Source organism: Barbatula barbatula (genome assembly GCF_947034865.1).
Source record: "Barbatula barbatula genome assembly, chromosome: 23".
Classification (NCBI taxonomy): Eukaryota; Metazoa; Chordata; class Actinopteri; order Cypriniformes; family Nemacheilidae; genus Barbatula; species Barbatula barbatula.
In genome coordinates, this window is record NC_136786.1 from 6,205,819 (window position 1) to 6,230,053 (window position 24,235).

Genomic DNA, 24,235 nt, shown 5'->3' on the forward strand with positions numbered 1-24,235 from the left:
ATGAAAGTTTTGCTGAGAAAACGAATCGTTCTCTTTATAGCATATTTTCTGCTTTTGGTTCTCACCATGCTGAACTTGGCTAACTACAGGTGGGCCAAGGACCCTCAACAGTGTAATCTTCAGATGAGAAGCACTTCATATCAGGGCAGACCAGACATCCAATTTCTTTACAGACCATCCATCGCTAAGAAGAGACAGCTTGTGTATGTTTTGACGACGTGGAGATCAGGATCATCCTTTTTTGGTGAGCTATTCAATCAACACCCTGAGGTTTTCTTTCTGTATGAACCTATGTGGCACATCTGGCAGAAGCTGTACCCGGGTGATGCTGTGTCCCTACAAGGAGCAGCGAGGGACATGCTCAGTGCCTTGTACCGCTGCGATCTATCTGTTTTTCAGCTGTACAACAGCCCCGGGGGCAAGAACTTTACCACTCTTGGACTTTTTGGGGCCACCCTTAATAAAGTAATCTGTTCGTATCCTCTTTGCTCCACCTATAGGAGGGATGTGGTCGGGATGGTGGATGACAAAGTGTGTAAAAAATGCCCTCCGCAAAGCCTCAGGCTCTTAGAGGAAGAATGCCTCAAGTACAAAACTATTGTCATTAAAGGGGTGCGTGTTCTGGATGTCAACGTTTTGGTCCCCCTGATGGAGGATCCGTCTCTGGATCTTAAAGTGATTCACCTCGTGCGAGACCCTCGGGCCGTGGCTAACTCCAGAATAAAATCTAGGCACGGATTGATTCGTGAGAACTTGCAGGTGGTGCGAAGCAGGGATCCGAAACTCCGCCGGATACCCTTCACCGATCCCGGACACAAAATGAGCAAAAAGGATGGAGCGGATTATCACTCGGTTGGGGCTATGGAGGTGATATGCGATCGGACGTACATAAGTTTAAGGACTGCCTTAAATCCACCCGGCTGGCTGAAAGGGAAATACATGGCGGTGCGTTATGAGGATCTAGTGGATAACCCTGTGAAAGCACTCCGGAACGCTTATCAGTTTGCCAATATGAGTTTTAATCTGGACATTGAATCTTTCGCTCTCAACATGACCAATGGCACAAGCTCTTCCTCAAAGCCATTTATTGTGTCGGCCAGGAATGCGACTCAGGCTGCCAGTGCATGGAGAACAGTGTTGAGTATTCAGCAGATAAAACAAGTAGAGGAGTACTGCTATCAGTCGATGGCCATCTTGGGTTATGAGCGTGTAAGGACTGCTGCGGAGTTAAAGGACCTGAGTAAACCTTTATTGACTGCCTCCAAACTGTGATACAGTTCTTTCGACAGAAGAAATGGAGCAGTAACTGAGGAGTTGTTTTAGCTCAAATATTTCTTTATGGAATGTCATAGAACTTTGTTTAATTTGTGGTCATTCAATGCAAGCACGATTGTTTTCGGTAGATTTAAAAAAGCACCAACTATGAACTAAGAGTATTTGAATCTTTTTTTTATTGTTCAAACCAAATTCTAAATGAAACAAGGGTTGATATTCAGTTTATTGGCTCTCTGAAAAGGTGAATGATGAAAATGTCAAATGTCTGGCTGTCAAATGATTAATCGTGATTAATCGAATCAAGAATGTTTGTGTGTTTACATTATATATGCCGGAGTACTGCGTATATTAATACTGTATTAATAAACACATACATATATTTGAGAAAAATTTAAATATTAAAAGTAATAAATGTTTGTCTATGATTTAAATATTTCCTAAATATGTATACATGTATGTGTTCATGTTTAATAATACAAAGTTAATATGCACAGACATACAGTATATTAAGTCAACACAAACTTTTATTTTGGATGCGATTAATCATGATTTATTGTTTAACAGCCTTGGTAAAATAATAGAAACATAAGCACTACTGTAAAACTGAGATGTTAGGTGTGGGTAATGCCATTTCTTTACTTCTGAATCAATTAAAAGACAATCATTAAACTTCACACACTTAACATACTACATGAATGCCAGTGTTACAATATGTGTTATTTACACTTCTCATTTTACTAAATGAAAAGAAAGCCTTTAAAAAAGTGCCCTTTTCTGCAATAACAAAAAATATGTTGAAGTTTTTAATGGCAAGTAGCTAAGTACTTTTGCTAGCAGTGCACAATATACTATATCTACCTTACAGAAAATTACATAAATAATACAATCTGCTAAACTGCACACAGTCAACAGACAGAATGTCCAAATCGATAAATACTGATTGATAGATAGTAGCATATTTAGCTGATGTAAATCTTTGGAAGATTTTGACTGGTGATGGAAATATAACAGTAATGACCCATGAGCTTCGTTACAGAGAGAACATTCTCAGTATTGTGCAGCTGAACCAGATCTCCCTCTTTATTCGACTGCAACAGTCGAAACAATTCATCTTCTACAAGCTGATGTCAATGGCAAGCTTCTGCTAATGGAATGTCAAACGATTAAGCAGAAAATGTATGATCCTCTCAGTTAAAGCAGAATCAATAACCTTAACCAGTATCCCTTATGGCATGGTGTCAGATAGCATCATTAAGTTGTTACATATTTTCTTATGTGACACATGGGCTCAGTATCATTCATTAATTGGCAAAACTTCTAAACAGTATCTCCGCATTTAATGGAGCCATATATACAGCCATTGGTTCCAGCCATCAGTTAGATTTACACTTTTGGTTGTCTACTTTTTTTGTATATATTATGGAATTTATTTTTACTTTGCGCTCATCTTTATTTGCTGCTCAAAAGTGAAAATGTTAATATGTTCATCTTGAAATATTTAAGTGCAGTCATAATTCAGGGGGCAGTGTTTCTAATTTACCCTTGTTCTTCCTCTGGGGATGCATTTTTACAACAAACATTGTAGTGACAGGTAAGAGTGAGCCTTTAGGATAGTAAGGTTCAAAGCATCGCACATCTTGCAAGATTGCTACAAACACATACTGCTGTCCTATAAAGGTATAATGTACACTGGTGTACATTGGAACATCATAATGACTGGGTACCACAACCCACACCATATGTGTCTGCCTTACACAATGTCTTGTGCAGTTGCCATGACAACAGCTCAAGAAGGTGCAGCTATTATTTGTATTATTTGTGCATGAAGTAGAAGCTATGGAAGCAGGTGGTGGAGACTTAAAGACAGAAAGATTAGTATTATAAGTACTTATTGAAAGGTCTAAGAAGACGTTTAATTTCCTCATATATGGTATGCTTTGTAGGCTACTTTACATTTCTTGTTGAATTACAAATGCATATGGCTCAGCTACACGTTGTGCGACTATACAGCAGCAACAACATTTCAACAACACAAATTTTCATTTAATTAGTTTTACATTAAAAAATACTTTTACCTTGTCTGACACAGAGTATATTTTCTGTTATGTTGACCTGTTTCTCCAGTTTAATAATTAAATAAATACAAAGAGAGACAATTTAAGCTTTTAGGCACATTTGTCAACTAACATGAAGTAAGTTAAATGAAAGCATACTTTTATTTTACTTAAGAAACTAGATTTGTTACCATGTACCCTTTAACATCATGCAATAGAAGATAAATCCGTATTTTTTTTCAGTAAGACATGTGTAGACATCCTTAAAAAAGGTGATATTTTTCTGTGATATTTGATGAGCCATCGCTGGACCTGGTCTTGAATATCAAGAGAAACTTAAGGGAACATTTACAGATGGGTCAAATATACTGCGGAATATAATTGAGACAATTATTTGATTCTAGAGAGATACATGTCTGAAATCTTGCTGTTCTGAAAGTGCTGAAAATTTTGAATCCGGATCATTGCGCAAGTTGGCAAGTTTTGGTCCATCATTGCTCATGAAGGATTAGACTTATTTGGAATGTGTAACGTCCCAACTTTTTTTAAATCGGGTTTTATTTATTTTGTTGTGTTTTGCTGGTTTCAAGAGAGACTGTTTTATTGTGTATACATAAAGCATGACTGCATCCAGCATGTAACTCATTCAAATGTAAATTTACTTAAACATGAGTCTACATAAGTCAAACAGACCATATCCAATGACCCATACTCAAAGGAACTCCTTTCTGTAAATGAGAATAACTCAATGTCCTGAATAAAACACCAAATCTGGGAGTGGGGGTTTCTTTCGAAAAAGGCTCATGTCAATTTAGAGCTTTATTAATCCCCTTGGGGCAATATAATTTAAACTGTCATGGTGCTTCACAAACACAACCAACCTTTAAAACTACAGTACAACGCATATTAACATACAAAACCAAACAAAAAGGTACATAATGTTTGATTATTCTCCCAGCTGGAACGAGGGTAAGGTTGTTAGTTACATTGTTTATTTACATTAGTATAATGATAAGAGTGCTTTAAAAACTCAAGCCCTGCTGCTGAGTTTGCATGCGTGAAAAAGTGATTAGCACTGAACAGCCAGTTACAGTAAATCTATAAGAAGACAACCAAACCCAATATTGCACAAAAAGGGGGAACAGATTTGTACAGCTATTGTCTAATGTTAGTTAACAACATGAATTGCCATGAACTAAAAACCACATAGAGTATACTGCATTCGTCTTAGTCTGGTAGTTTCCACATTAGCAAACACTGCAAGCAACTATTGACCAGGACAGTTTTTTGTATAGTACACGATTAAAAGGGATTGTTCACACAAACATGAAAATTCAGTAATGTATTACTCACTATCTAGTTTTTCCAATTGTGTTTACATTTCTTTGTCTGGGTAAACACATATTTGGATGAATGCTTGTAACCAAACAGTTGTTGTAGTTATTTGACTTCCATAGGAAAAATAACGACGGTAGTCAAAAGTGCCCCAGAATTGTTTGCTGTCCTACATTCTTAAAAATATATTTTATGTTTAGCAGAACAAAACAAATTATAACTTAATTTTTGAAGAATAAGCAGATGCTTGCTTCACTGGAAGGACTTACAGTTAGCAGTCTGTCGTCTTGTTGCTATAGGAGCAGAATAAATAGTCTCGGTTACGTCTGTAACCTCCGTTCCCTGATGGAGAGAACGAGACGTTGTGAGAGACTGACTGGGGTTTGATCTTGAGAACCTACCTTCTCCGAGATAATTATTTATAAAAAAACAATGGGCTTGGCGAATGGCACGCGCACGCCAGTCTCCGCCCCATACATACGGGTATAAAGGAAGATGGCGGCGGTCATTCACTCATCCTTTGTTCTTCGGAACCTGTGTGTTTGCTGATGCTACACGCGATACTCGACTTCGAGAAAACTTTTAACCTGCTGGATTTATGACGCGGAGCAGCGGACTTCTCCTTTCGGTGGACTTCCCCTGGGCGTTTCGGCAGAAGGCTACAGACCTTAAGAGGTAAGTCCCTCTGGATACGAGCATGTCTCGTTGCTGTATCCTTGGGTGCGACAGACTCATCCCGGAGTCTGACGGCCATGATTCCTGTGTCACTTGCTTGGGGCTCAAGCATGCTGAGGCAGGTTTCACTGATGCAATGTCCCGTGTGTGCGGACATAGCAATCAGGGTGTTGCGGTCACGGTTGGCTACGTTCTTTCGAGCGCTGCCACCACCCCGTCTGTTTCCCAGGCGTGTTCAGCTGCCGTTTCGGCGAGGTTGACCGCTTTGGTGAGCGGCGGGGGTGATTTAGGGATGCCGATAGATGTTGCTCCGTCAGCTTCACGCTCGCGGACCATCTATACCCCTTCACGCTCACCTTGTTCGTCCCCTACGAGCGGCAGACGGCCGTCTCATAGTGGTAAGACTTCGCACACGGATGATGACGCTATCTCTGTCGCCGCGTCGGACAGCTGCCTGCTGGCATCGGATGCGGAAGACTCCTCTGATCTCCTGTCGTCAGGCAGTCGCGCTCCGGAGGAGACTGATGCTGAGATGTCGGCCATGCTTTCCCGGGCAGCCGCGTGCATCGGGTTGCAGGGTGTAACAACATCCTCCCCGGAACGCTCGCGGCTAGATGCGCGGTTTCGGGGGCGTGGCTGTCCGGAGGTGCATGACGAGCTCGCCAAGTCCTGGAATGCGCCCGTTTTGGCGCGTTTCAGGGCGGAGGGCTCTGTGGCTGTGACTTCCCTGGTTGGTGGGGCGGCTAGAGTCTATGTTGACGTTCCCCGCGTGGAGCGTGCAGTCGCGGGCCACTTGTGCCCGCAGACAGCTGCCACTTGGGGGGCTCGACCTAGACTCCCGTCCAGAGCATGTAAGCTCTTCGACACTCGTCGAAGGCTTGCAGTGCTGCTGGACGAACCGCCTCCGCTCTCCACGCCATGGCGGTCCTCCAGGTTTTTCAGGCGAATGTCCTGAAGGATTTGGACGGCGGGAAGTTCGACCCAACTCGCATGAGTGAGCTACGTACTGCCACAGACCTCGCGCTACGAGCGCCGAAGGCCACGGCACGTGCACTGGGTCGGTCGATGTCCACAATGGTGGTCCAAGAGAGGCATCTGTGGCTTAGTCTTGCGCAGGTGAGCGGCGCCCAGAACGCCCGTTCTGGATGCGCCCATCTCACATGCAGGGCTGCTTGGTGATACCGTGGAGGACGGCAAGAAGTTCTCCGCGGTCTGGAAGACTGAGGCGATCGAACAGATCCTGCCACGCAGCAACGTGCCCGCCAACAGGTCGGCATGGTCTCGGGCACAGCCTGGTTCCCAGCAGCCCTGCCCTCCCGCGGCGGCCCTCCGGTTGAGGAACCTCCCAGAGGACGACCCACCACAGACGTAGACCCCCGCGGAAGAGGGCATCTGTTCCCCGTCAGCAGCCCGCCAAGAGGTTCTTTAAAGAGGCCCTGACGGGACGAACCAGGGGGAGATTTTACTGGGCCCGAATCCCGGCCATTCCAACGCCGGATCGGAGAAGGACGCTGCCTGCATCGTTCCATCGAGTCTGGGCCCTTTTCAGAGTCCGACGCCCACATACTCACAAAGAGACAAATCTCCCCTGGGTTTTCCTCCACAACACTCTCGTCCAGACGGTGTATTGGATGGATCGGGCCGCCGACCGCAATCTCCCCCGGACATTGCGTCAGGCCGCCTGAAGCAGGTAAACATACAGAGCCGTCAACCTCCCGGGGGGTCCCCCCTGTGCGAGGTGACCGTACTGTCAGCCACCGAACCAGCCTCCCCCGGCACGGTGAGGCAGATTGTCCCTCTGGTCCCGTTGTCGCGGTTCTTGGGCGCTTGGTAGCGCACCAGCCCATCACACTGGATAGAGAGGACAGTCCGTCTCGGTTACTCGATCCAATTCGCCAGGCGCCCCCCCAAGTTTCGGGGCATTCTGTACACCTCGGGGCGAGGAGAGAATGCTTCCGTACTTCGGCAGGAGGTCGCCGCCCTTCTGGCAAAGGGTGCGGTCGAACCCGTCCCTATAACCGAGATGTCGTCCGGGTTTTACAGCCAGTACTTCATCGTGCCCAAAAAGGGCGGGGGGCTGCGGTCCATTTTGGATCTGCGGCACCTGAACAAGCACCTGCACAAGCTGCCGTTCAGAATGCAGACGCAGAGGCGCATCCTGGGCTCGGTACGTCACCAGGATTGGTTCGTGGCGATCGACCTGAAGGACGGGTACTTTCACGTCTCTATTCTCCCCCGACACCGGCCGTTCCTACGGTTCGCGTTCGAGGGAAGGGCGTATCAGTACAGGGTTCTGCCATTCGGTCTGGCCCTGTCTCCACGTGTTTTTTCCAAACAAATGGAGGCTGCCTTAGCTCCTGTGAGGGAGCAAGGCGTGCGAGTGCTAAACTATCTCGACGACTGGCTTATCTTGGCACACTCGCGAGATGTGTTGTGCACGCACAGGGACCTTGTGCTTCGGCACCTAGACCGTCTAGGCCTCCGGGTCAACCAGGAGAAGAGCAAGCTCTCCCCCGCGCAGAGCACCTCTTACCTCGGTATGGAACTAGACTCTGTCCGTATGTCAGCACGTCTCACCAACGAGCGTGCACAGTCAGTGCTGCGCTGTCTGAGGTTGATCAGTCAGAATCCCTCGACGCCGCTGAAGAATTTTCAGAGGCTCCTGGGGCACATGCCGTCCTCGATGGGGGTAATCCCTCTCGGGTTGATGCACATGCGGCCGCTTCAGCACTGGCTACAGAGTCGGGTTCCCTGGACGGCGTGGCACGCCGGCACCAGGCGGATTACGGTAACGCCTCAGTGCCTTCGCACTCTGTTACCCTGGTCAGACTTGACCTTTTCTCCGAGCGGGGGTTCCGAGGCGTGTCGTGGTAACGACAGACGCCTCCCTGCAAGGGTGGGGTGCGGTGTGCAAGTGGGCACGCAGTATCGGGTCGGTGGACAGGTCCCCGACTGCGTTGGCATATCAACTGCCTAGAGTTGTTGGCAGTCCTTCTGGCACTGAGGAGGCTCCAGCCCCTTGTGCAGGACAAACACGTGCTAGTCCGGTTGGACAGCACGACTGCCGTGGCGTACATCAATCGCAAGGCGGCATACGCTCACCGCAGTTATCACAACTCGCCCGACGCCTCCTCCTTTGGAGTCAGCAGGTTAAATCCCTGCGGGCCACGTTTCTTCAGGGCAACCTGAACCAGACAGCCGATGCGCTTTCTCGACAGTGTACTCCCCACGGAGAGTGGTGACTCCATCCCCGTGCAGCCCGGCTCATATGGGAAGCGGTTCGGCAGGCTCAGGTGGACCTGTTGCCTCCCCGGACTCCACCCATTACCCGCGCTGGTATTCCCAGACCGAGGGTCCCCTCGGTACGGATGCCCTAGCACACAGCTGGCCGCGGGACAAGCGGAAGTACGCCTTCCCCCCAGTGAGCCTCCTTGCACAGGTCCTGTGCAAGGTCAGGGAAAGGGGCATCAGGTTCTGGTGAGTGGTGCCATACTGGCCCAACCAGACCTGGCTCTCGGATCTGGTAGATCTGACGACGGCCCCCCCTGGCCCATTCCCCTGACGAAGGACCTTCCGTTGCAGGGGAAGGGCACGTTGTGGCACCCCAACGCAGGCCTCTGGCACCTCCATGCCTGGCCCCTGGACGGGACGAGGGCTTGCCCGTTAGCGGTCCGGGAGACTGTCTTACAGGCTAGAGCCCCGCCACTAGGCGGTCATACGCCTTTAAGTGGCGCCAATTTGTCCTGGTGTTCTCCCCGGGAGGAGAACCCGCGGAGTTGCCTGATCGGATCAGTGCTGACCCACAGGTAAGTATCCCCGTCAGCACAACCTGGTCACCAGGTTCCTCAGGAGCGCGAGAAGGGTGTGTCCACCTTGGCCGCGCTCCGTACCCTCTTGGGACCCTAATGCGGTCCTACAGGGCCTTGGTACGGCCCTGGTGAGCCCCTAAGTATTGCCAATCTTCCTCAGTTGGATGAAAGATGCACTCTTTGTGGCGCTCACCTCCATCAAGAGGGTGGGGGACCTACAGGCATTCTCTGTGTCCCAAAGGTGCCTGGAACTCGGGATCGGTAATTCTCACGTGGTCTTGAGATCCTATCCCGACGACGTGCCCAAGCTTCCCACTACTCCCTTCCGGGACCAGGTGGTGAATCTGCAGGCGCTCCCCTCCGGAGAGGAAGACCCAACCTTTTTATGTGTTGTGTCCAGTACGCGCGCTGCGCCTCGGTCTGGACCGCACACAGAGCCTCAGAAGCTCTGAGCAGCTCTTTGTCTGTTCTGGGAGACGGCACCCGGGGGGGGGGCTGTCTCCAAACAGAGGTGGCGCACTGGGTACCAATCCCAGGATCGCCGTGCCCGCTGGCAGTGAGAGCCCACTCCACTCGTGGGCACTGGCACAGGGCGCCTCCCTGGCAGACATTGTAGAACTGCGGGTTGGGCTACGCCCAGTACCTTCACGAGATTTTACAATCTCCACGTGGAACCAGTTGCAGCACATGCCCTTAAACGCCGCCAACGTTTAGGGTGGGCTCCTGGTTTGGGCGTACGCCTGCGAAAGCGCCTTCTCCCCTCACCAGGTGAGACTAGTGCGCTATTGTAGCCTACCTACTTTCCCCTCTCGGGCGAAGTATAGGCATTCCATCCATCACTAAGCATTGCACTTGGTAACAGACTGAGCGGAGCCGTCTGTTAGAACCAGGTCCGTTATAGGTAGAGTCATCCCTGCTCAGGCAGACCCCTGTATTAGGACTAGTGCCCCATACGTAGTGACTCCCCACTGGGTCGTCCCGTGTGTTGAATTCCTCACTCAGGATTTCCGGATTGGTGAATCTGTGACCTCCCCGCCGGTGGTAATCCCACCTAGATTGTCCCCCTATTCGGGCTAACACCTTTCCGCATGTTGTTCTCCCCGCGGGGAGACCATGTCATGTCTCCACATGTACCTCCCCTCCGGGTAGGATGTGGCCTCCGTAACACACTCTTCTAAGAGGAGAGCAGTGTTTCCCCAGTGTTCGGCTCCGGACAGCTCCTCGCTACTAGAGGCATACGCCACTGTCCGTGAGGCCGTCAGTAGAGGCTTCTCAGTATGACCAATACTATATGACTGGAAGATTACGTCTAGCGGTAGCACTCTTGTGACTCGCTAGCCCAGTCAGGGTCGCTCCGCTAGAGGTCGTGATATCGGTGCAAGCGCTGTGGCGTTTAAGATTGATCCCCAGTCAGTCTCTCACAACGTCGAGAGACCGACTGAAGGGGAACGTCTCGGTTACGTCTGTAACCTCGGTTCCCTGATGGAGGGAACGAGACGTTGTGACTTCATGCCACAACGCTGCACCAAATCACTGCAGTGAACGGGAGTGCCCTCTCAGGTTCCTCAGTACAAAGGGTGAGTGAATGACCGCCGCCATCTTCCTTTATACCCGTATGCACGGGGCGGAGACTGGCGTGCGCGTGCCATCCGCCAAGCCCATTGGCGTTTTATAATTAATTATCTCGGAGAAGGTAGGTTTTCAAGATCAAACCCCAGTCAGTCTCTCACAACGTCTCGTTCCCTCCATCAGGGAACCGAGGTTACAGACGTAACCGAGACGTTTTCCTCCTTTGCAGATTTCAATCAACAGATTTTAATAGTGTCTACTCGAAGTGTATTTAAATCCGATATTATCAGGCAAAGAGGGTCAAGACACCCTAGTTGCAATCATAGACCATACTGTTTTTTAAACTTTAATGCCTGTGCGGCAGTGTTGGTGATGTGATCCCTGTGTATTGGCATTTGGTGTGTGGCTACCATGAGTAATCAGCATTTGTCCCTTGACTATTTAAGGGTAGAGTTATCTCACCTGGGGTGCGTCATTGCTGTAAAGGCCCCCTTAGAGCTCAGAAATGTTCACTGACTGCTGTGTTTGGGTGATAGCTGTTGGGCTAGCTGATGTCATAGCTCATTCAAAGCTTAGGTTGGCTGCAGGATTTCCACTATACTATATTATTAAATAACCTGAAGTTGTAGTGTACTTCAAGTTAAACTTTTGGAGGCATTTTTAAGTGTTCTTAATGCTTGCAATATACTTAATTACTGCTTTAAGAACGTTGATATCTGTAAAGCTGCAGATATAGTTCCCTAGGAGTCGGTTTTAGTCTCTTTTCAATGTTGTTTGGATGTTGGTTTACAGTTTTTCCTCAGACCTAATCATTACACATTTACGTTTGAGGGATTGAGGAGGGACAGCAAACACATTTGTGTGAGACACTTCATATATAAATGTTGAGGATATATTTAGCTGAACATCTCTATACAAATTTCCTCCACTCTTGGCAAGCACTATAACTAAAACATCGAATCTGTTGTTGGTGGATGCAGAAGATACCCCATCCTCACATGTAAAATCCACCAGGGTCATAATTTCACAGAATGTTCTGTCACTTAACTATACAACTGAATTGTTTCTATTTTTAAGAGTCGTGTTCTTGCAGGAATGATAAAGAACTCCGCTACAAGTGAAACGGTCATAAAAAACCTGAATTAACTGTGTCACCAGTAAAGTCTTCAATAGCCATCCTCTGCAGCACAGATGTGTTACCTTTTTGCAGGCAACCAAAACCTCTGACATTATCTTGAAACTTCTTTGACTTCTGTGTTAAGTCAGATCTACTTTGGAGTTTGTCAAATACTTTTCGTTTGTTTTCATTAGCTTTTGCCATTGTAGTCCCTGCTTTTGCTGAGAGAGGCCTCCACATAAGGAATATCTTAACTACTTGATCTAGCACATGCGTTGTTCTGTTGCAAAACTTCAGCAATGTTCAATTAAATTATCCGAATGGAAATGTGGATGTTGCCTACAGTGGTCCCCAGTTGCACAAACTTGCTGCTAAGTGGATTAATAAATGCACATTGAAAGATACATTAGCAGAATAAAGTTTCTCAAAGTTACGTGTGTTAGAGCGGTACCAGTTTGGGACACAAGCCCAAGCTTTAAATCATTAGAGAATCCGACTAGACCACCCCAGGACTTGGAAAATACGTTAAACTATGTAAGACACACAAGTTCAGTAAGACACCAATGGCAGGGCCATGTCCCCCCCGCCCGAAGACAACAGGAACACAGTAGAAAACAACCAAAGTAAACTAATTTGAATAAATATAAAACAACAAGAGAAATCAAAAGTAAAGAACCGCAGTGCTGGGGTACCAAAAGAGGGCAACTATGATGAAGTTAGGTGGTCTCGAGAGGAACACTCCACACACACTCACACCAACGTGCACTTTACTCACTATCAAACACACAGTGCACAGCACTCAATGAAGAATCACCACCATCATAGGACAAGATCCGTTCGCCCATACACTGAAACACAACTGCACTCAGCAGCGTGAAGTAGGGCTGTAGTCAACCAAAGAAATGCTTAGTCGACCAAAGTCCTGTCCTGCGCAGCGATCAGTCGACTAAAAAAAAAAAAAAAAAAAAAAGACCCGATGTTTTGCATTTTGATTGAACATTTATTAAACAATCGTCATAGAACATTTATAAAACAACAACGAAAAGACATCAATAATACATAAAACTATAATAATAATACAATTCTTTGAAAATTAAGTGATTTTTTTTAAATAGCCGAAATTAAAGTATTTAAAGTTGGGGATGAAACATAGGCTAAAAAAAATAGGCAACTGGTCGACCAATGAGAATGTCAGACGACCAAGACGGCATCGACCGATTAGTCGACTAAACGACTAAAGTTGACAGCCCTAGCGTGAAGACATGGTACAGTAGCAACAAACTATAAAACGGACACAGTTCTCTCTTAGCAGCGGTGATAACAACTAAGCAAACAATTCTGTCTTTTTCCAAAATGTCAATTATTTGTGGTGATAGACTTAAGTACTACATTTACGCATTTGGCAGACGCTTTTATCCAAAGCAAATAACATTGCATTATCCTATACATTGCCCCTGGGATCGAACCCTCAACCTTGTGTTGTTAACACAATGCTCTTACCACTGAGCTACAGGAAAGCTGTAGAAAGTGAGATGCTGTAGAAAGATATGAAGCCAGGGAAATGTTCATTGAACATAGTAAGAAGATCTTGAAGAGCTACTTCTGTCGAATTGTGACGCAGCACATACAGTACGACATGAGTAAGAGAAGACTCTATCCAAGATCATCTTCATGCTGTTTCTGTGAAGGTGACAGGTGGCTTACACGGTCAACATAAATGGCCATACGTCACTGTCTGGGGCATTTAAGCTGTGCTGGGCGAATCCAAACACAAACGTCTGGTTGAACATTTTGTTTATCATACATTTTTTTCATTGTAAATAAAATAGTTTTTCTCTATTATGTACCTTTTTTTGAACTTTTCTTCTGTAATTTGTTGTTCGCGAAATTGGAGATGTATGAAGAAATGTCTTGAATAACAACTTCTTCTGTTTCTGTGGATACAGTACAAACTAAATGTAATTAAATTAAAGTAACTGCTTTCTTATAGTTCGGTGTTTGTGATGTCTCCTGTTTAACATTTCTAAAGTACAGAGAGTTAGAGAAAACTAACTAAACCCTTTTGTTTAGGCCAAGTTGTATTTTTGTACATTTAAATATCCTCCTGGGACCCAGGAATAGACTTTTGACCACTGTAGTAGACGTTATATTCGAGTGAATTTCTCTGACACCACACATGTAACAGAAGTGGATGCCCTGTAAAGAGCACATTACTTTCAGACAACGTGTTTGAAGTTTTTAAGGATTTTTTGCAGAAATATAACAAACATGACTTTCGGTTACAAAACAGGGACACTGTAGAGGACATCGGGGGCCAGTTGCATAAACAAAACCGTTTTGTTGAGACAGAGGACACAAGTGAACGGGTAAAGTAATTATATATCAATATTCCTATGTAATATTACATACAATATTACAATATAAACGTTATAAATTTTTACACTCACAATTACACTACATTTTTCATTACTGTTGACCCAAGAACACAATAATATGCTAATAAGATACAGTTTATAGATACATTGTATTGAATGGGTCATTTACAGCCATTTTACTATGTGTGTTTTTTTTCTGTTTAGTTTTCTAAGTTGGTCTTTTGATTTGTTAAATTGGTTTTGTACTTTATTATTATTTTTTTTCAGTTCCTTAAGAGGATTATTATGCTAAATCTTAATTTTCTGTTCAGAGTTATAAGTTAAGAGGTTTGATTATTTTTGTGTTTTCTTTTTGTTGCATACGATGTTTGAATTGTGTCAAGGCTTTTGGGGGGGTCGCCCAATCAGTCCCCCAAAAAATAAACAATTATTTATTCACAAAAACATCTCTGTTACATATTTAACCTCCTCTGCCTAATGAAGGGAACGAGACGTTTTGTCGACAGAATGGGATTTGACTTGGGAACCTACAGTATCATCTCTGATTGAAAAGGCCAATGACTATCTAGTTTCTCTAATGGCGAGAAGCCGCCCGGCAACGTAAGGGCCACTGGAAAGCACTATTTCCTTACTGAGGGAACACGCTATGGAGACCACTTCCTATCGCAGAGAGGAGTTTAGTGGAGACCCTGACACGGTCTCGCTGATAGGGGAGAATTCATGGGAGAATGTGGGGACTGCAAGGGAGTGCCGCGAGAAGGTGGAGGTCCACCTTGGAGAGGTCATTGGCCACCACCTCATGGGAGCCAGATCATGGGGATACATCATACAGAACCGCCCTGTGGGGGGGTTACTATGTGTGGGAGCACTAGGCACGGTCAGAGTCATCCGCTAGATGCTCAAGTAACAGGCCTAAGGGGGCAGGGCTGCTCCCGCCCGCCACCAAGGAGAGAACCACAGAAAGGGAACAAACTTCTAAAGATTTTCCTAGGTTTAATGTCTTTCTTGCTGAGATTTCACTCATTGTAAAGTCTTATTGATAGCAATAAGAATAGCATGTTTTTATTTATTTATTATAAATGTAACATATTTTCCTTTTTTATTTTCTTGTCCTTTGATTATTCTTTATGTCATAGTAATACACGTTCTGTTCCCTTTTTTTGAGTGAGGGAGAGGACACGTCAAAGTCAATAGTGTCTGTCTGTCCCTTGATGCCAAATCAGCCAGTCGCCCTAAGCAGAAGCTTATGAGAGTTTTAACTTGATTCATTTCATGATAATTTGGATCAAGTTGGCTAAATGCAACCAATGCAGAATACGAAAAATGAATGGCATTCCTTTGGGCAAAAGCAAAAGGATAGGTCCGAGCTTGTGTTTGCAGAAGGGAGCGCAAAATATTCTCTGGGAAGTTTTCTGATGGAACGCAATATTATGGCATTGATAGGCCCTGGGGTTGGGAAGCTAGTTTGTTTATTATGTGTGAGTGTGTGTGTGTGTGTGTGTATGAGTGTATGCACGAATGTAGCTTTAGGATTCTCACTTCAGCTAGCCCACCCTCCTGCTGGTAAGCCTTGGCCTTTTTTTGTTTGATAATTAATGCAAAGAGGGAAATTTAAGGGGGTAGGTGTAGTCAGGTCTGTCTGTACATTATGCTCTTGGTAGGAGTGCCTTTTGCTGTTAAATTTCCTACACCCGGTTTCACAGACAAGGCTTAAGACTAGTCCCAGATTAAAATGAATGTGTTCCCTGTCATAACTGAAAATAACTTGCCCTGACATATCTTAAAATAGCAATTTGCCATTTGTGTAAAGATACAAACCAGTTTTCTTTATTTTCTATATAACCTAATAACTCTAGGTAACTCTTAAGGTCTATTTCTGGCTTAAGCCTTGTCTGTAAAACCGGGCCAAAGTGTTATATTTTTCTTTCACCAGAATGTTTTTAATTGTACTTTTATTTTATTGAACTTCGTAATAATAATAAGATGATTTATGAATTTTATTTAATGTTTATACATACTACAGCAGGGGTGCTGTTTGTGTGGTGCATAAAGTTGATACTTATGTGTCTATTTCTTACATTATACAAATAAAACATTTTACAAAAACATTATTGCTCACTACCAAGCTTGTATAGACTATTTACAATCATCAACATAAGCAAAAGTTACTGTGCATAAAGTTGTTTTGGCCCACAATTTTTATTTTCTGACAAAGTTAATAACAAGTCAATTACATTAGCTAGCAAGTTAAAATTAGGCATAGACAGTATTATTTTTAGTTACCAGTAGGGTTGGGAATTGAAAATCAATTTGGAATCGAAAGGTCAATAATTGGACTTGATTCTAAAAGAATAGGAATCTGATTTTTTTAACGGTCCTGTCTGTTCCCAGCCTGTTTCGCCTGCATTTCCAATTGAACTAAATCTCCCATTGTCCTCCATTCACCCTAAATCATCTTTCACCAGCCTCGCAGCAGTTAGGACAACCAGCTCCTCCTCCACGCCCACTTCCACCACCATGGCTGCCAGTGTCATCAACAAGCCCAACAACCCACCTTGTCTCCTGTGTCTTCCCCGTTGTCATCCCGTTGTTACCTGTCCAGGTCCTCCAGCACCGCCTCCATGGCCTCGCTTGACACTTGTCCTACCACAGTCACCCCTGAACCCATGTTTGTTCCCACTGTGCTCCCTGGACCTTTCTTTGTCCGGGCCTTGGCTTCCCTGGCCCTCACCCTTGCTAACCATCCCCCCCTGGAACTATCCCCATGCCCACTGCTAAACCTGTCCCTCCCAGGTCTCCCACTCCCACGTTGTTTTGACAGTTCGCCATGCACTTAGTGTCTACGTCATTTTCCTGCCCTCGTGTCTCCCCGCCAAGTTTTCCCTCACCAATTTCTCATCACCTCGTCACTTTGTTCCCCTGTAGATTATCCCGGCCATCAATTTATTCATTATCCTTATCACGTTCACCTTCAGCTCTTTAGATTTCTCTATTTAGTTCCTCTTGTCGTACTGTCATGTTTCTGGCAGTTGCTCTTAGCCTGCATTGACTTCTCGTACTGTCTTACGAACAGTCTTCTCATTGTGGATATTTACTACATCTCGTCTTTGTCTTAGTCTTAGCCTTTGTTATTTGTTTAGTTCTCTGATTCTTATTGTTCTAGCCTTAGCCAAGTCTCGCTTCCCACTGGGACCCTTCTTGGTTTGTTTTTGCTCTCATTATTTGCTTAGCCCTCTCCTCAGTACCCGTTGGCATCCTGGACTTATTCACTCATCACCACCAGACTTCACCCTCCAGACACTGGACTACCCTGGACAACGTCAGACTCTTCGTTCTCGCACATCGTGTGTCTCAGGGTCGTGTATTCTCCGCGCCCCTAGATATCTGTGGACGCAGTTCTCTCCCACTCCAAGTATCGTTGGGGTGAATTCACTCCAAAATATTGAACAAGCTCATCAACAAAATATTTCAATGATCAAAGAGGTAATTTAATCAATATAGCAGCCATATGGGCTTAGCACCTTTTAAGTAAATTACAATTGGCATGGAAGTGGTGGGGAGACCCGAAGAACCAACAGAGAACAAATAGGCAAAAAAGAAGAAAAGAAAAGTTTATTTGTCACATACAAAACCATACATAGTACGACATGCAGTAAAAGGCTTTCGAATGTCCGGATAGAGTAGAAAGGAGATAGGAAAGGAAGGAAGGTAAAACTATATATTAACAATATACACTCACCTAAAGGATTATTAGGAACACCATACTAATACTGTGTTTGACCCCCTTTCGCCTTCAGAACTGCCTTAATTCTACGTGGCAGAAACCAATTTGAAATGATTCTAGCTTTGAGACATGGTGCATTATCCTGCTGGATGTAGCCATCAAAGGATGGGTAGATGGTGGTCATAAAGGGATGGACATGGTCAGAAACAATGCTCAGGTAGGCTGTGGCATTTAAACAACCCACACACCATTACACCACCACCAGCCTGCACAGTGGTAAGGCATGATGGATCCATCTTCTCTTTCTGTTTACACCAAATTCTGACTCTACCATCTGAATGTCTCAACAGAAATCGAGACTCATCAGACCAGGCAACATTTTTCCAGTCTTCAACTGTCCCATTTTGGTGAGCTCATGCAAATTGTAGCCTCTTTTTCCTATTTGTAGTGGAGATGAGTGGTACCGAGTGGGGTCTTCTGCTGTTGTAGCCCATCAGGGTTGTGCGTGTTGTGGCTTCACAAAGTTGCTCTTCCATCAGTTTGAATCAGTCGGCCCATTCTCCTCTGACCTCTAGCATCAACAAGGCATTTTCGCCCACAGGACTGCCGCATACTTGATGTTTTTCCCTTTTCACACCATTCTTTGTAAACCCTAGAAATGGTGGTGCGTGAAAATCCGTTGGGCAGGAGAGTCACTACATATGGGGGATCAGTCCGAGTAAAGGAGGCCAACGCTGACCCGATCGGGTTCTCCCCATGGGAAGAAAACCAGGATGTGAAGAGACACCACTTATAAGTGTACTAATGCCCAGTGACGGGGGCTCTAACCTGCAGGCTGGTCTCCCTGACCGCCAGCAGCAAGCCACTTAAGGTCTCCTCGTCCCGTCCTGGGGCGAGATTTGGAGATTCCAGAGGCCTGGCTTGGGATGCCACACCATGGCCCTCCCCTGCAACAGAAGGTCCTTCATCAGGAGAATCGGCCAGGGGGATATGCCGTCAGAGCCACCAGGTATGAGACCCAATGGGGTGCAACTGGGCAGTAGGGCCAGCAGTACTTGGTGTCCCTCTTCCCTGACCCTGCAGAGGACCTGTGCAAGGAGGCTCACTGGGAGGAAGACGTAGTTCCGCTTGTACCGCGGCCAGCTGTGAGCCAAGGCATCCGTGCCGAGGTGTCCCTAGGACAGGGAGTACCAAAGCGGGCAATGGGTGGAGTCCGAGGGGGCAAACAGGTCGACTCTGCCTGGCCGAACCGCTCCCATATGAGCCGGACTGGGCAGGGATGGAGTTGCCATTCTCCGTGGGGTGTTCTCTGAAGAGAGAGCTCATCGGCTGTCTGGTTCACTTTGCCTCCAATGAAAGTGGCTCACAGGGACTTGATCACCTGCTGACTTCATCACCTGCTGACTTCAGAGGAGGAGGAGGTGTCAGGGGAGTCATGATATCTGCCGTGAGCCTATGCTGCTTTGCTAATTGATGTACGCCACGTCAGTCGTGCTGCCCATCCGGACCAACATATGTTTGTACTGCACAAGAGGTTGGCACCTCCTCAGTGCCAAAAGGATAGCCAACAACTCTAGGCAGTTAATAGGCAGTTAGGCTGGTGAGACGTGCTGACATACGGACAGAGTCGAGTTCCATACCAAGATAAGGAGAGCTCTGCTCTTGGAAGAGCTTGCTCTTTTCTCGGTTGACACCAAGGCCCAATCGGTCTAGGTGCCAGAGTAACATCTTGGGAGTGAGCCAAGATAAGCGTGCCAGGGTACGCATGGTCCGCGAGCCAAAACTGGCGGAGTGACATCCATGGAAATCCCTGATCACCCCCGCCGCTCGCTGAAGCCGTCGACCTCGCAGAGGTGGAAGGTGAACTCATTCTGGGTGCAGACAAGGTTGTGGCTACATTCCGGAAAATGCAGCCAAACCGTGACTGCAACACCTTAATCGACGAGCCCTGCCACTGCATGCTGGAACCCCAACATGCAATACAGGTTTTGAGCCCGTCGGACTACGGATGTGTCTGTCATACCCAAGAGCACAGCTGCGAGACATCCTAGATATACTCCAAAAATAATATGAGCAACAGAAGAAGAGAACTCAACATAAAAGGTCCTGTCTCTAAAATATGAACTGAACCATTTTAAAGCAGTACCCTTGATACCAATCGAATGTTCTAACCGCCAAAGAAGAACATTATGATCAACTGTATCAAAGGCAGCTGTTAGATCAAGAAGCAACAGCACAGTATTTTTGCCACCATTGACTGCAAGTAGAATGTCATTAAACACTTAAAGCAGTGCAGATTCAGTACTATGATGGAAAAAACAGATTGAAGAGGTTCTGGTAACTTAGCTACATTCAACAATAAGTTAAATTGTGAGTATACAACCTTTTCTAAAGGTTTTGATATTAATGAAAGCTTAGAGACAGGCAGATAATTCTTAAGGCAAACTGAGCCCTGTTTCTTAAGCAAATGTTGAACAACAGCATGGAAAGGGACAAAAACGTGCGGATTTTAACACGTGTAAATTATGTGTATTTTACGTGTATTTAACACGTACTTAATTTCAAGTACACCTAGAATACACGTAAACAACGTGTGATTCAGACCCCAGTTTCAGTTTAAACGGGTCAATTTCATAGGCTAACTAAGAATTGGGTGAAATCATTTCGGGTACATTTCTCAAATGATCCTTGACATTTGCAAAACAGTAAGTGCGTTTCTGATTTAAATTGTTTGATTGCAAGAGACTGCACATGATTTAGATTTACACTTTTATTGTTTGTACCGTAATTTATAGACAGACCGTGTCATTGCGATACAGAAAAGGAAAAGACAGCACTGCATAGCACAAACAAATGTAGAAATCTGCTTAGGGAAAACTGTACATGCAGTGCAGTGGAATTACAGTGCAGTCTTCCTACACCTCCTGACGTTCCTGTCTTTTGGGCAACGGATTCTCATCCACATCACAACAAATATCTTCTCTTGCGATGCAGCGTGAAAATCATCTTTCAGAGTGTCTAATCCAGCCTCTGCAGGCATCAGCTGTGATGTCATCACACGTTACATCCATGGCAGCCAGAAGGGTCATCTGTGTATGCGGCTGGCGATCATATAGTTTTAATCTTCATGCTGAGAAAAATTCCTCAACGTGGTTGAGTAGGGTGAGAGGAACTCCACCAGCATCCTGTTGTGGGCCGCAAACCATTGCCTGATGATGTTGGAGAGATGGAAACTGACATTGTCCCAAACTAACACGTACTTTGGCAGGTCATCTCCAATCTGCCCCCTCTCTTGTTCAGGGATGAGGGCCACATCCGGCCCGCAAATGATTTTCTTTGGCCCGCTTGATGCACTAAAAGTGTATTCAGTTTCATTTGGGTTGGCATGACATCACCGCACGAAAACACACGAAGCATTCTGATCTCACATAGCTCTCGCGGTACTCCCTCAGCCAATCACAATGCTGGCGCGAAAATGCAAACGGCGCAGGTTCATTGACAGCTAGTGACAAGGGTTGACAGCGAAATCATGGCGATTGTAAAAAAGAGAAAGGTAGACACAGAATATTTAAAAGCGAATGGACTTAACAGTTTTGTTTTATTTTGCCTGACCACCACAATGCAAAGCCAACGTGTTTATTATGCACAAGACCGTGGCGGTCTGCAAGAATGATAACTTGAAACGGCATTTCGGGGCATTGCGCAGAAATTTCAAATGCAGTTATCCGGAACATTCTGAAAGCCTGTAACCGCAGCATTCTTACGTGTGGCTTGTAACCTGGCAAAGGCCAAAAAACCGTTCACTGACGCCGAATTAATTAAAACCTGTGCAACTGACATGGTGGATAAACTTCTAAATCACGACGCGAAAATAAAGAAAATGGTAACGGAGCAGGTTCCATTATCTGATTGCACAGCAACAAGAAGAGTGGAGCCATTGGCGGGCGAGTGCCTGTCTAATCTGTTATAAGACATAAAGAAAGCAGAAGCCATATCACTCGCAATAGACTCGTCTCGCGAACTAACCGACATTGCACAGCGGTGTTTGTCCGATGTTTTTTATGGGAAGGATTTCCGCGAAGAGCTGCTTTGTTTGCTGCCGATGCATGGCCGCACAACCGGTGAAATACTTTTTAACGAACTAACGGAGTTCTTTAAAAATAATGAATTAGATTTGAGCAAAGTTGTTTCTGTCGTTACTGACGGGGCTCCCTCAATGGTTGGACATCAAAAAGGCCTGATAAGCACTAGCTTCATAAATCGGTGTTGAAAAATGAAAGAGACGATGGATGCAGTCACAAGGCTGGTAAACTTTATTCGCGAGAGCTCGAGTCTGCCACATCGTCGTTTCCGAGCTCGTCGTGTGCTGAAGAGAGTTTGTGAATATAATGTTACTGTTTTATCAAAACTGAGGAAATAGAACTAATAAAAAACATATTTATATTGTGATTTTTTTTAAAACAAATAAACAACTGTAAAAAAATAAAAATAATAATGACAATAATAATAATAATAGCAGAACAAACATTGTAGTTATCCAATTATAGTCGGTGGCCCTTGACTTGCTATTGTTAGTAGAATTTGGCCCTTGGTGAAAACTAATTGAGGAACCCTGCTGTAGAGAGTGTCAAAAGACTGTTTAGGTGTGAAAAGGGGCCGTCTGCAACACAGTGAAGCCACTGTTTACTTGAAGTATACTTACTGTATATTGTAAAACTAGTGCTTAAATGTCGTGGGGGATTATACTATTCAACAGAGACCCATTATAATGCATTTTGATCAACATGACATAAGCAATTGATAATGTAGGAATCTGCACAGAATTGTGTCATAATCATTTGCATGTATATACCAAAGCATTTGCAACTTGTTCAAAGAAATTAGAAAATGCTTGTTTGATGTGCACATGTGACACAAGGATGTAAGGATTGAACAAGAAGTTTTGAGAATTTCAAATCGGATCTGAGAAATGTACCAAATTGACTTAGAAAAAACTGTATTTAAAGTGGGTGGGGGTACTTTTGGGGCAGTTTTGTTTCACCCAAGTGTCCCATTTCCACCCCTCTCAAACTGATGCATGGATGCATATAGCCAGAAACAATTCGTTTGATGCATGCAAAGAAGCAACACTGTGTGTCTCAAGAAGCATTTATTCATGATTACGTAGACATGCTAAAATTTCAAGGCCACACACTACACATTACACATGACATTACACATTTCATAAAATTTACATTTAGTCATTTAGCAGACGTTTTTATCCAAAGCGACTTACATACGAGGAAACATTGGAAGCAATTATAACAATATAGGCAACAAAATGCATAAGTTAATTAAATCCAGTCCATTAAAGCCTAGCACAGTATACAAAGCTAAGAATAGGGAGGTAAACATTTTTTTTAAAGAAGACAGAAAATAATTAGAGGTTAAAATCAGTCATCTACATTTTGACAGAAGATATGCATTTTCACACACTACACCTGCCTGTAGTGTTCTAGCAGTGTAAGGTTGAGAGTGGGTTTCTTCAGTAGCGGTGTGATGCAGGCCTCTTTGAACGCAGTGGGAAATGTCCCAGTGGTGAGCAAAGAGTTGATGATGTGGGTCAGACCAGGCACAACTGCTGGAGAGATGGCATGGAGGAGATGGGTGGGGATGGAATCCAGTGGGCAGGTGGTAGGGTGGTTGGAACCAATGACCTTGGAAACATCATTTTCAGACAGAGGAGAAAAGGCGGGTGATGGTGGTGTAGAAAATTGGCTGTTTAATGGCGGAAGTTTTCTTTACGAAGAACGATGCAAAATCATCAGCCGTTAACTCCGATGAAGGTGTGGGAGCAGGCGGACAGAGGAGAGCAGAGAAGGTTTTTAAGAGTGTGAGAGTCAGGAGAGTTGCTTATCTTCGAATGGTTGTAATCAGTTTTTGCAGAGGTGACCTCAACGGAGAAAGTAGAGAGAAGAGACTGGTAGAGAGAGAGGTCAGTATGGTCTTTTGACTTGGGCCATTTTCTCTCAGCTGACTGGAGGCTGGTGCGATGCTCACGTGGTACATCCGATAACCAGGGGGCAGACAGGGATGCACGGGCTGGTCCAGATGTAGGAGGGCATAGGTTGTCCAAGCAGGATGTAAGCGTGGAACACAGAGTGTCTGTGGCACTGTTGGTATTCAAAAGAGAGAGCTCCTCAGAGGGGGGGACTGCAGACAAGACAGCAGAGGAAAAGCAGGAGGGAGGGAATCCTGATGAGATCCCTGTAGAGAGTGCCAAAAGACTGTTTAGGTGTGAAAAGGGGCCGTCTGCAACACAT

General features: G+C 45.3%; 1 protein-coding gene across 1 annotated transcript; it reads left to right on the top strand.

Moving 5' to 3' along the window:
• On the top strand, nucleotides 1–1,272 carry chst2b (carbohydrate (N-acetylglucosamine-6-O) sulfotransferase 2b; the record flags this gene model as incomplete). Its single annotated transcript, XM_079447333.1, has 1 exon — nucleotides 1–1,272. One exon carries the CDS (start codon nucleotides 1–3, stop codon nucleotides 1,270–1,272), a length of 1,272 nt encoding a protein of 423 aa, XP_079303459.1.
• Between the last annotated feature and the right edge of the window lie 22,963 nt (nucleotides 1,273–24,235).